Source organism: Gavialis gangeticus, unplaced genomic scaffold (genome assembly GCF_001723915.1).
Source record: "Gavialis gangeticus isolate Ggan-Ray unplaced genomic scaffold, GavGan_comp1, whole genome shotgun sequence".
In the NCBI taxonomy this organism is placed as follows: Eukaryota; Metazoa; Chordata; order Crocodylia; family Gavialidae; genus Gavialis; species Gavialis gangeticus.
This window is the reverse complement of record NW_017728992.1, coordinates 165,886,502-165,899,542: the sequence shown is the minus strand read 5'-3', so window position 1 is coordinate 165,899,542 and position 13,041 is coordinate 165,886,502. Positions and strand designations below refer to the sequence as shown.

At 39.3% G+C, this 13,041-nt stretch overlaps 1 protein-coding gene across 1 annotated transcript in view; it reads left to right on the top strand.

The window, feature by feature from the left end:
• Window positions 1–13,041, top strand: part of DPYS (dihydropyrimidinase) — a 102,163-nt gene that overhangs the window by 20,746 nt on the left and 68,376 nt on the right. The window contains exons 2-4 of the mRNA XM_019528055.1: window positions 2,319–2,477; window positions 11,239–11,418; window positions 12,637–12,826. Coding sequence (XP_019383600.1) covers window positions 2,319–2,477; window positions 11,239–11,418; window positions 12,637–12,826 — 529 coding nt within the window. The remainder of the gene's footprint in view (window positions 1–2,318; window positions 2,478–11,238; window positions 11,419–12,636; window positions 12,827–13,041) is intronic.

The window sequence follows — 13,041 nt, the reverse complement described above, 5'->3', positions numbered from 1 at the left end:
CCACCTGAATTTTCAGCAAATTTGCAATTCCTATTTTTGTGTGCGCGCTATTCCACTTCTAATTCTTAGTTAAAGGATTTTTTTCCTTTTTTTTCACCTGTCTACAAAGATAAACCAAATAGCTGTTGCTGCAAAAATTCTGTCAGTTCTGATACCTATACTGTGGTAGGCAGAATCCTAAAAATTGTTTAAGAAAATAAATAAATAAATAATAAAAATTAGCTTCATAAAGAGAGAATTTTACTTAAACATGGCAATTTTAGCCATAAAAGTTTTATGGCTAAAGGAACCAGACTGCATGAGATGAATAAAGGAAGACAGTGCTGTAGTAGAAATGTGCTACTCCTAGTGTATTTTGTTCTATATTAGCTATGCAAGGAACACTGTTCAGAGGAGTTATGGTTGTTTTGTTGTTCTTGCTGGTTTTGGCTGTGACTACCAAATCACAAGGCAGGAATTACCATATCGAATCATACTGGTGCTTCTGTTAGTGCAGTATTATGTTTCTGAAAGATTATGGAAGATGCTTCAAGGGTGAGAGTTAGACAATTATGAAATAAACTGCCTATAATGAAAATGGCCTTTTTTAACACCAGGCAGGTAGGGCATTTATATATGTGCTTTGGGAGTTGGTGGGGGCGAGGGGAGGAGGAGGGTGGGCTTTAATTAGAAAGCTCTGAAAGCTGCTCTAACTAAAGCGCCCAGAATGTCACATGTGTCAGTGTCCCCACGCTGAAAAATGGCGGCAGAGGCATTTTAACTAAAGGCTCATCGAACGTGCTTTAGTTAAAATGCTCCCACTGCCATTTTTCAGCATGGGGAAGCTGATAGAGTGTGGTAATTACTGTACTCTGTGTTCCAATGTGCTGTAATTACGTGTATAAGTGCCTATAGTGTTTGGCTTCTGTCTGAAGCAGGAGATTGTATCTCCCAACTGAGAGATGCAATACCCAAACTTGTAAATAAAAACTTTAATCCAGCCATGGCTATTCTCCTGAGCTATACTGTGTTTTGCAGGGGTGCATGTGCACCCCCTACGCATTACCAGTGACTCCTTGTGCTTTTTTGTGTTTTGAAATAAAGGACTGATTCCTCTTCTTTTGTAAGAAAGGACTTTAGGCATTTAACTCCAATGGAGGTTGAATCTTGAGTAGAGATAGGGGCTCCCTTTCAGCCCAGATTCAGAAATCTTATGCCACAGGAGAAGAGAAGTTCAGGTTCCATCTACTCACTATGTCCCAGCATTCCCTGTTGTCTAATGTAGGCAGGTCCCTGGACAGCACTTGGTTCTGTGAATCCCAGATTTAGCCATGTAACTTCCTCTGCACTTCAAAGGGGAGCCTAGACACCGAACTCAAGACTTGGAATTCTACAAGATGGTGGGGCACCTTCAAATTTGGTATCGCAGTGCTGATTTCTGCAGTACTTTGTCCCCCTTGTGAATCCAACCTCAGGTCTTTTCCCATGTGGTTACATTTAAAGTAGGTCCCGATAGGGTGCTGCTTTGTGGATATATTATTCCATACGTATTGCTACTGAATTCTACTTGCCTTCCTGCAGCCCTTTTATTAGTTTTTCTTAAGTCATTCCCAATCCTGTGTCAACACCTTCACTAAGCTTAATAATTTTGTATTTCCTGTGAGTTTTGTTATCTTACCCATTTATCTGCCTTTCGAGGCCATGAATACATGCATTTTTAAAAGTACTTGATGTCCCACGGGACTTAGATTTTTAAACTGTTCTATACTGCATGTGTAATAATTCAAAGGCATTGTTTCTGCCTCCATTATTGTTCTGCTGATGCACAGGTTTATTTTTCCAACTCAGCAGGCACTGGGGAAACATTTTCCACTTTGATTATGCGCCTAAGATTCTTCAGGCATTTTTTTCTGTTTCATGTACCATCTGGTTGGGAAGACTCAGCAGTGCATGAGTGCTGCATACATTCCCTCTCAAAACCTTTGGTGCATTTCAGGACCTGTGGAACAACCCTCCTTTAATTTCCCAAATTCCTCCAGAGTGCTCATAAGACTTCAGTCCTTTGCATTACTTCATTCTGTGCATTTCTGACACATCTGAGCTGGGAGTTAGCATTGTACTTGCAGGAAACCAAGTAGGTCTCTACAGACTCCCACTGTAAACAGATTTCACATAAGGCGCCTTAGTTGTCAATGGCTTTCCAATGCTTGGGCAAGGGCAGGCATGAAGAGAAAAAGATGGTGCTGTTCAGGTCTTAGCAGTAAGAGGGAGGGAGAGAGTGGAAGGTAGCTTGCCATAGTTTTTTCACAGATTACTAACTGCAACTCTTGTGTTTTCAGGCTGCGCTAGCAGGAGGTACCACTATGATCATCGACTTTGCAATACCTCAGAAAGGAGGTTCTCTTATCGAAGCTTATAACACGTGGAGAAGCTGGGCAGATCCTAAAGTCTGTTGTGATTATGGACTGCATGTGGCAGTTACGTGGTGGAGTGATAAGGTAGACATAATATTATAATAACACTAGTTTGGGTTTGTAATTGTCTTAAGTTGAATTACCTGTGGTTAGATTTCAACTGAATTTAAATCATTAATATTGTTTATAATTAAACATTTTTCCAAAGGAAGGACTGTTCTAAATGAATACAGTAATGTTGTTTAATCTGTGATTTTGTTAGAATTCAGATACAAAATGAGGGCTTCAGTTTCTGGAATAAGAGGTCTCCAGGAAAACCCAGTTGATTTTTGGGTAGATTGGACCTTTTCTGGAGAAGTGATAGGATCCTGCCCATTACCTTAAAATTCCATTGAATTCAGCAGGCCTTTCAGTCGCTCCCCACCTCTCTAAATTGGGCCCCCATTGCATAAAGTTCTTTGGGATGCAATAGGATATGAAGTACTGTATTGATTCAAGATACTGTCTTACTGTTAACTAACAGAATATAAATGGCCCTTTCTTACTCCCATTTTTAACTTCCTAACTGTGTACACTAGTGCCTCCATTACATAAGTGTTCAAGGCACGAGATTCTGAGCACTGAGTAAACACTGCATCAGCTCCAGGTTTGTAGTTTAAAACACAGACATAAAAGAAATTATTCAATAAAGCTTAATGCATAAACATTTGACGTTCAAGCTTATAAAACAAAATTAGATGCATTGAAAATGCCGGTCAAATTAACTAAGTGTAAATCAGTGAAATTCTTTGCTTTTATGTTATTTAAATGCATATTTTACATCCCAAGACTACAAAGAAATGTGGTGGAGTTATAAAGAAAATGGGAAGTCCCTACATTTTACAGACCAAAAGGGAAAGTAGGGTAAAACAGACACAGGCATTTATAAGCATCACACCCATTTGACATGCCGCCAACTCCTTGCAATTTTGATTCTGATTTAACTGTATAGAAAACTTCACATCTTTATAATTTCTTTCTCAGATCCTGGTATTTAGGGATGAATAAGACCCAACTTGTCAGCTCTCTCCCCCTGCCAAAAAGGAGGGATCTGCATTTACATAAAGGGATTTAGGTATTCAATACTACTGACCCAGACGGAGCATTTTTATTCATAGTAGTCCAGGAATCTCTCTTGGGTGGCATCCTACATCGTATAGAATCTTTCAACATTTTCTGGAGTAGATCCAGCCAAATATACTAGTGCTGCAACCAAAATGTTAATGATCTTTAATAATGGCCTTATTTATTTATACACTTTCCATTGGAGGATGACAAAACACTGTCACTTGATTGTTCATAACATCTCTTAAAAGAACCTTATTATCATCTCTATCTTACTAAGAGATTGATCTACTATGAAATTCATCCTCAGTCATCCACTTGCATATCAGTGTACCTTTCTGGAACCCTGTTGAAGTCAATGGGGCTCCAGACAAAGGAATGGGTCTGCAAGCTGTAAGTTTAGGGCAGGGGTTATCAACTGGGGGTACTTGGGAAGGCCTTAGGGGGTACATACAGGTGGGCAAGGATGGAGCACTGCCACCCATCATCCTGCACCGCCACCTCCCAGGCGTGGGGCTGGGGAGGGGGGCGGTGAGGGCAGTGGTGCCCCTCTGTGGGCTGCACACGCGCCACCCAGCTGCCCCGGCACAGGGGGCGGGGGGAACTTGCATGCAGTGTCCACTGCTGCACCCACCCACCACCCCATGCTGCCGCCGCTCTGCATCTAGCCGCACACCACCCCCTCACAACCCCCACCTCCACTCCACATCTGGCTGCTGGGGGGTACACTTACTGAAAGAGGATGAAACCCCCTGGTTTAGGGCATAAATTAATTGCTCAAGGTCACAAAGTTTGTGTCAGAACAGGCTTTTGGTACAGAACCCAGGTTTATAGGCTCTTGGTACAGATGCTTATACATGAGACTGCCTTACATCCCTGTAGAAGTGTGGCCAAAACCAAGTCACCTGATATTTTATTATTTGTCTAGAGCTATGCCAGTACAGCAAAGTGCAAATATCTGGACATGTTATTTCAAGGTCACCCCTCTGCCTGTGCTTCTCAGCAGGCTAAATAACCCTGAACAGAGAGCTGTGCTTACATTGCTTCCAATGTTTGAGTTAGCTTGCTTTGAAGTATTCCAGGTATTTTGACACCGTACTTTGTTGTATAAACATAGCCTAAGACAAATACATAAAATATCCCTTTACTTGGTCAGATATCTCTCCAGTGCGCTGCACTGTTCTATATAGTCATACCCTCAGGAAATTATGGTGCCCATCAGTAGTATTTGAACCCCTCCCAGTCTTATGCATATATCCTCATATAACCATTGTGAGGATGGGACATACTCTTCCTATTTTCCAGATGAGTAACTGAGGTGCAGAAAAACTAAGTAACTTGCTAAATATGACAAAAGTAGTCTGACAGAGTGAGGAATTTAAGCCAGGAATATGAAGTGTTGTGATGTATCTGTGACTAATGACACAAATCACAATTGGCTGTGAAAAACATGCAAACTTCTGATCAGAATGTATCCTAGCATGGGGGTGGAGGAGAGTTTGAAGTGGCTCTCCAGATGACCATATACCCTGTAATTTTGCTAAAGCATTGCCTCAAAATTATGATTATCTTCAACTCAAATATGAATTCAGTCACCCAAAAAATATTCAGTGGCTGAGTATGGAAATCCTTACATTACTGCTTTCACTTTTTGTACTCCCACTTCTAAGTAATCCTGATGTCATGTTCAGACATGCATTTGTAGTGCTACAAGTGCCACAGCTTTTTGAAGCACTGCAAGAATATGGCACTATAAGGCATGGACACACATGCAGAGTCCTCTGGCTGGAGCACTACCAAGTCACTGGGAAGGCATTCAGTGGTGTGCTTTCCAGCCAGGGAATGCTACGGGCTTGCTTGGCCCTGAAGTTCTGTTTCCCCTGACACTGTAGGAGGGCAGCATCAGTGGTGAGCCTGATCCCTAATGACCTGCCCTCTCCCCTTCTGGGGAAGGAGTGGGGAGGGGAGGGAGATAGGCAGCCTGTCAGTGATTAATGGTCATCCCAGGCCCCTGCTCTGGGGGCATCCCTGGCACACCCACCTGCTAGTTCCTCACTGCAGGGAAGGGGAGCAAGACAGGCTGTCAGGGATTGTTCGGAGAGTGAGCAAGCTGCATATCCACCACTGGATGGGAGCCTGTCTGAATTTGATCACTGACAACCTACTGCCCTGCAGGGTGCTACAAGTAGAACTGCTTGTAAATAGATGATAAATTTAACAGCATTCTGATTACATGGCAGGGGCTCTTTCTGCTAATTTCAGACATCTGTATAAGTCTAGGGTTTTGCTTCACTATATCTTACAAAAATGTGCTCTTTTGAAATTGCTTTGTGCCTTGGATGTATGTTGTGCACACAGGGTGTACAGTGTGAATTAAAAACAAGCCAGAATCTTATCAAGGGATAAGGCACAATGCTGCATTATTGGAACATAAAACATGCAACATAAAAAGAATAAAGAACAGTAAGGTTGTTTGCTTTACTCACTCCCATGCATACTCATTTATTCATTTATTTAAAAGAGAAAAGCATGCACACACAACTAGACAGTTCTGCAAAGGTTAAGGTGTTACCAAGTTTTAAAGTTGCTCAGGTCAGTCTGGTGGCCACATTGACCGGAGTGATGGAGTTAGGTCTTGTTGGACATGCCCAAAAACTCCTTCTTGCTGGTGGAAGAAGACCCAAAGCCTTGTCTTTGTGTTCCTTCTTTATAGTGACAGCTGTCCATACAAGCCTATGGATTCTGCTGAGTCAGACACGAATGTCATCATCCTTGGCCTGTTAAGGTGCAAAAAGCTATTTTTACCTGCTTCAAAAGGACTGTTTTCTTTCATGTTACCACATACATACATCATTCACTTTTTTTTACACATGGCAAACATTCCTAAAATTATGATTCCAATTATGAGTGAAAGAATGATTAGTGGGTGCAATGCTATATTTAAAATTTCTTCTGCCACAGGTGACCACCCAAAATGTTTTTCCCACCAAGGGTGTTTAGTTATGTCATGGGAATGAGTGAGGACATCTATGATTTGTTTACTGTCATGAGAAATGGTGCAAGTGCTGATCCTTATATATTCCAAATCCCAAGGTGAAACTGTATTGGACAACCTTATTCCAAATATAATTTGTCTCACCCATTTAAGGCAATCACCTGGCATAGGCAAATGTTGCCATCAGGAAAAGTTAGATTATACTATTATAACCTTACTATGGGACATCAGGTTTTTAGGCAGATGCAACCTTTTACGACATCAGTAAGAATGGACTTATTATAGCGATCAAGTTGTATGGTATATTGATATACCCCTTTGTTCTCGCTAAGACATACAGAGTCTGGTTGCAGCATCTATTCCAAACAAATAAAACCATCTGAGTGGTGTTCACACATGCTGGTGGATACAGCTTCATGTCCATCTGCAGTTTTCAAGCCCAATGTCTTTTTACTTGAGGGAGTAATACAGTTTCATTAATTCATGCTCCTAATACAAAAATAGGAAATGCTAAATCCTTTTTTGCTTTTACTATAGCTTCAATTTGAAGACAGAAAGCCATAGTATCAGGATCATATTTGAATTCTATTAATTTATTATAAGGCCATAACCATGCTCATTGCTTGGTAGTATTCCAAATTAAATTTCTTAATTTCACAGGTATATGCCAATTTGCTCTTTATTCAATAAGACTGAGAACTACACCCAGAAACCATAACTGTGTTTGTATATGCATTAAAGCAACGGATACATTTTCCTCGAAATTTATAAAAGCATCAGCCAATACCCGAGTATCAGTTCTATGTTCCTTTTCCACTATTTTTACTATGTCAACCAATGACATCTGGAATAATGTGATTAGAGCTAATCTTTTATCAATAGGATCACCTAAGTGAAACAGTGTGCTTCCAAAAGCATTTAATTTATTCATCAGTATTTCCTGATCAATGGAATTGAAAATGTTCAATCCACACCCAGCATTGTGTCCCATGATCATTTAGCCCTGCGATTTTGATTGATTTTTTTTTTCAATGCTTTGTCCATTTATTTCATCCCCGTGTGGATGGAGATGGATATCTGATGTTATTAGGCTTTATATCTACAGTGTTATTAATATGTTATTAGGCTTTAGATCTACAATGATTTACCATCGTTGTTTTATAACTTAGTGCTGCTGTTATCTAACCTATTTTCATAGCGTGTAGATAAACTTTTACTTTGCTTGATTTTCAAGAGCAGACTTTTTGAACCATAGAACATATTATGGGTTCATATTTTTGCTACTACCAAGATAGTGTGTGATATTTCCCATAGAACCTGTGTGTCTTTTTAAATGGGGTATGTACCATTAAGGGGGTTCTTTCCCAGGTACTTGCCAATTCATAGTTGATAAATCCTGTAATAATTCAAATTACAAAAGGCATACCTACCTTCCAGTCTGTTGCAGCTGCCCAAATGGCACTGCACCATTGCTGAGCCAAATTTTAATTTTGTTTTCAACCATCATTTTGGCACATGGGTTCCAGGTTTAGGGAAGTTTTGACTCGGTATATTCCTGTTTTCTTTACAACAGTTGGTTAATGATATTTTTCTCACACAACCTGGTAAGTTAACATTGTGTGTGTGTGTATGTGTATGTATATATGTGTGTATATGTATGTGTGTGTGTGTATATATATATTACATGTAAATATCAATGAAATTTTTTTGGAAAATAACAAAAACATATATATAACCACAGTTATAAAGAATACACATATTACCATAGTGCCTTTAACCTGGAATTTCCATATAAATTGTTACTTTTTACTTTAAGGAGCAGGACATCCTTTCAGTCCAAGGTAGACAGAAGTGTCCTGGTCTGGGATCTGCAGACGAGTTTAATTTTTAGATGGTATATTCCCCAATAATTTTTATTACATCTCTATGATATTTATATGCATTTAAACTTTTAGGAACTAAATAAACTAAACAACAAAATGAACAACAACAAAGAACAGATGAGACAATCTTCATTTTTGCAGAAAAACCATGGCTTATGTGAAGAAGATGCTGCTGATGGTATCAAGTCCTCATAGGTTATCAGTCACCATTGTTACTGGGTTGATTACACTGTGGGTTCTGTAAAAGAAAACACACAAATCAAGCCAAGGAAAATTCCTTGCAGCAAAATATTATTCATGTTTATAAATTTACACTACTTATGAGCAGTGGCAATGCACACATTATTGTAATTCTGGGGGGGAACATATATATACACATATTCCTTTACATATTAAATGAGGATAAAACAATACTGTTGTTGGTTGTTTTTTTATTTTTAAATTTAAAATTACACTAGCACTTCTGTGCCACGAAAATGACCAAAAACCCCACTATAACAGCCAAATTTAACACTAAAACTCATGTTACCCCTTTTGCTATAGCCGCTGGAATTTTAGGGTATTTTGCTATATCAGGAGCTATAACAGTTATTACTTCATTCAAAGCTTTGAAGTTCATTGTTAGTTTTTAGGGTCTTGTTTGTTTTTAAAATGGACTAAAATTAAAGAATTCTCTATACTAAACATTTATACTATTATTTTTAAACTTAAGTTGTTTATTATGCATTATAATTTTATTTTGGCTTATAGTGAATTTTACACTACTTTTGTGAGGAGAAAGTTTAATGTCTTATTTAAAACACATGCTGGTATCTTGCTGTATTTTAACTCTTTTTTTTGCCAGGAAAGGTTTTTATTTAATTGTTTTGGTTAATGTTATTAGTTACTCAATAACAGCAAAAACTTTAATAGCTGCTAACACTTTTCTTTATAGAATATTTATGCTATACCCACACTATTTTTAGATGCATCTTATTTCATTACCAATGATTGCACACATTTATTTTACTTTTGACAGTCTCTGCCTTACAGTATAGGCACAGAACAAACACATAATGCTGTTTACACTCTCTGTTTTACATAAATACCTTAATAATTTCTGTAATGTAGCCCATTTTTAAATTTTTTTTCAGGCTTAATTTTTGTTATAAACATTTACATAGTTTTAAGCACAAAGCTTAGTCTTCTCTGCTACTGCCTTCCTATCAAACCAGCAATAAAAGGCATTATACATAACCACAGCATGATCTTAGGTATTTTGAAATTAGGTTATAATGTAGAGCAGGTTTTTTCCCTTTAAATTACATTTTTACTTTTTCTTCTGCCCCCTCTTATATATAAATTGTTAATTTCTTTACTGCCCTTTTTGTGTTTAAACATTTTTTACATTTCTTTTTGTATACTAGCTGCCTTACTGTGTTCATTTTTCTCTATCTTTTTCTAAATGGCACATTTCTTGTGGAAAAACAGGTTCAGTTTTAACAGTGAATGTCACTAATCTATTTTTTTGCATTAGAGGGAAGTGCTGCAAAACCTTTTGGATTTATTCCTTTTTTTTAAAAAAACCCCCATGAATTAATCAAATTACCCACAACATAGTGGTTTCCTTTTCTTGGCAGTTTTACTGTCACTGTGCCTCAAGGCTGTAGCAGTCTAAAGAGCTTTTGCAGCTACACCAGAGAACTGTACTTTGTATTTATTAACTTTTTTTTCTTAAATTACTTATATATTTCAGCTCTTTTGAATTAAATTTGTATAGTACTTTGCAGCCACTCACCTCTCTCTCCCTTCTGACAACTTATCAAGTCAACCTGCCCTGAGCTTACCAGTTTCTACCTGTGCTGAGCTTTTATTTCTAGCCTTGCCAGTCACAAACCCACACAAACTTCCCCACGCTATGCCTGTCACTGAGACTGGACTTTGAACCTTCCTGGTCTAAATCACACAGTTGGTCATAAAACCACACTTCCTATCACTTTAGAACAGGCTACAACCAAGTGCTATATTTTGGTAGGCTGAGATTGGTAGGACATGATCTTTTGGCTTTGTGATCTGCAATCTTCAGGAGGGGCCGCTGCTTGCAGTCTTGAGCCATCAGCGTGAAGTATGATTCAGTATTTGGTAATCTTTAACTGCTGACTTGACATCACTGCAGCCTTTAACCGTTAAACCACAAAAGGCTATTTTCACCTGCTACAAGAGGACTGTTTTCCTTCACATTATCACATACATACATCATTCACTTTTTCGTTACCTCTTTCCACATACGCCAGACATTCCACAAACCCTTACACAAGCATTTTCCATATACTAAATTTAAGATTTAAAGTTATGAGGCCAATAGGTCAAATATGTTTAAAATCATGGGACGAATATGTCCAATATATTTATGCTAATCAATAAGAAATTTAAAATAGACGGTTAATTCCAGAAAACTAGTAATGACTGATTAAATTATTATAAAAAGTAAATCATAACAAGATTAATTTTATCTTAATGGTTAATTATTTCATTATATAAAAAGAAAAATAACAATATAAGCAATCAAAGCAATTATAGTCACTGCAATACTACATGTACTTTGGATGTCTGCATTGCAGTAGCATTGATGTATATTGTTTATGAAGCACTTTGATACAAAAGGCATTATATAAATCATCCCAGAAACATTTAACTTTCTCTACTTACTTGGACTGAGTGTGTGTGTGGGTGGATGTATTTGATAAGCAAGTAAAATATATAAGTGGTTGGTTCATTTTCATCATTTCTTTCTGGCCTTTTAGCTAGGCTAGTTGAAGTGGCAAATATAACTTGTATTTTTTGTAGTGCATTGTAAGGATTGTTGACACTGAGCTTCTTCCAGGTCAAAGAAGAAATGAAAATTCTTGCTCAGGACAAAGGTGTCAACTCTTTCAAGATGTTTATGGCCTACAAAGATCTATATATGGTTGGTGATAGTGAATTATATGCAGCTTTTTCCCAATGTAAGCAAATTGGAGCAGTTGCTCAAGTCCATGCAGAGAATGGGGATTTGATTGCAGAGGTAAGTGTGTGACTTTCATATAATACCTGTCTCTCTTAGGAGCTTATGTTGGCCCCATTACCTAGTATTTGAACACTTGAATGGATTAATCCTTGTGATAAGACAGGCAAATGCTTTTAGTCTCATTTTACTTATGAGGAACTAAGACCAGGTGCCCTGCCCAAAGTTGGGCGGAAAGTCTGTGGTGGGTCAGGGAATCAAGCCCCGGTGTACTGAGTTCCAAGCTCTTGCCCCAAACAGTGGGACTACTGGATTATGTACAAGAGATCTAGTGATGCCAAGATACCTGCTTAGTGTAAAATGGATCAACAAATTCTCCTAGGACCTGATCCAAACCAATTGGAATCATTCTACTGAATCAGATCTGTAGGGCATGTCTACACTGCCAAAGAATGCTATAATTAAGCAAGCACCCCAAAATGTATGCACAGTGGCATAGGCACATGTCTGTAAGCTCATATTGTTGAGAGTGGTTATTGGTATGCACCCAGCATTGCTCTGAGGTGGCTCCATCAGCAGCCATGGTATGCTGCATTGCAGTGCTTCTTAGCACTGTTTGCTTGGATGGTACAGGCAGGCCCTTCCTGTTTATATAAGGGGAAGAGGGGAATTTCAGCAACAACTGTGCCCAAGGGGAATTCTAATTGTGTGATTGTTTATTCACTACATATTTTGGTGTCCCTAAATTGCTTTAAAAGAAAAACACAGGCAGGTAAGAAAAACACAGGCAGGTCCTGCTCCTTCAGGCTCTTCTGGGGCAACTGCTCCTGCCCCGCTGGCTCGGCTCTGGCCAGCTCTTTGAAGCTCCTTCCTTGTGGTCCCTCGCTGATCTCTCTGAATCAGCCGTGCTGCCCCTTTTATCCCCCTCCAGGTGACCCAAGGGGCCAATCAGGAGACAGAGGGTGTGTCTCTGGGGCCTGATTGGTGAGGAAAGGGAATCCCAAGCTCTCCAATCATCTTTTACCCCTTCAAAACCCCTGGGCTAGGTCACTGCCAGCCAGCCCATCACATTAATAACAGGACTTTTACCTTTTGTGTCAGCGGAAGAGGAGTGCTCAGTGTTGTTGAAAATCCTATCTTAAGCAGTCTGATTTGACACCACAAGTTGGCCCTGGTATCTGGATTGGAACCCAAGATATCTGACTGCTTAGGGCCACTACACCACTGCTCAGCTGAAATAAAACTAAAACAAGAGTACTAATGCATGTATACTTGCAGGGTTCAAAGAAGATTTTGGCACTGGGGATAACTGGCCCTGAGGGGCATGAGCTGTGTCGTCCTGAACAAGTAGAAGCAGAAGCCACATTGCGAGCAATCACCATAGCAGACTCAGTGAACTGCCCCCTTTATGTAGTTCATGTAATGAGCAAATCTGCAGCAATGGTGATAGCTAATGCACGAAGAGAAGGTAACTGTTGCAAATTCATGCTTGAATTAGAGGCAGGGTTTGAATTATGGCAGAGTGTGGGGGGTCCCTTCTCCTCCCACCCCGAGACCCCATCTCGCCCCCACACCTCCTGAGACAAGAGCCAGCCTGAAAATCATAACCTGGGGAGGTCTTCAATTTTATTATGGCATTGTCCTAATTAGCCCAATTTTTTTGCAGATCCCCCCCCCCCCCCC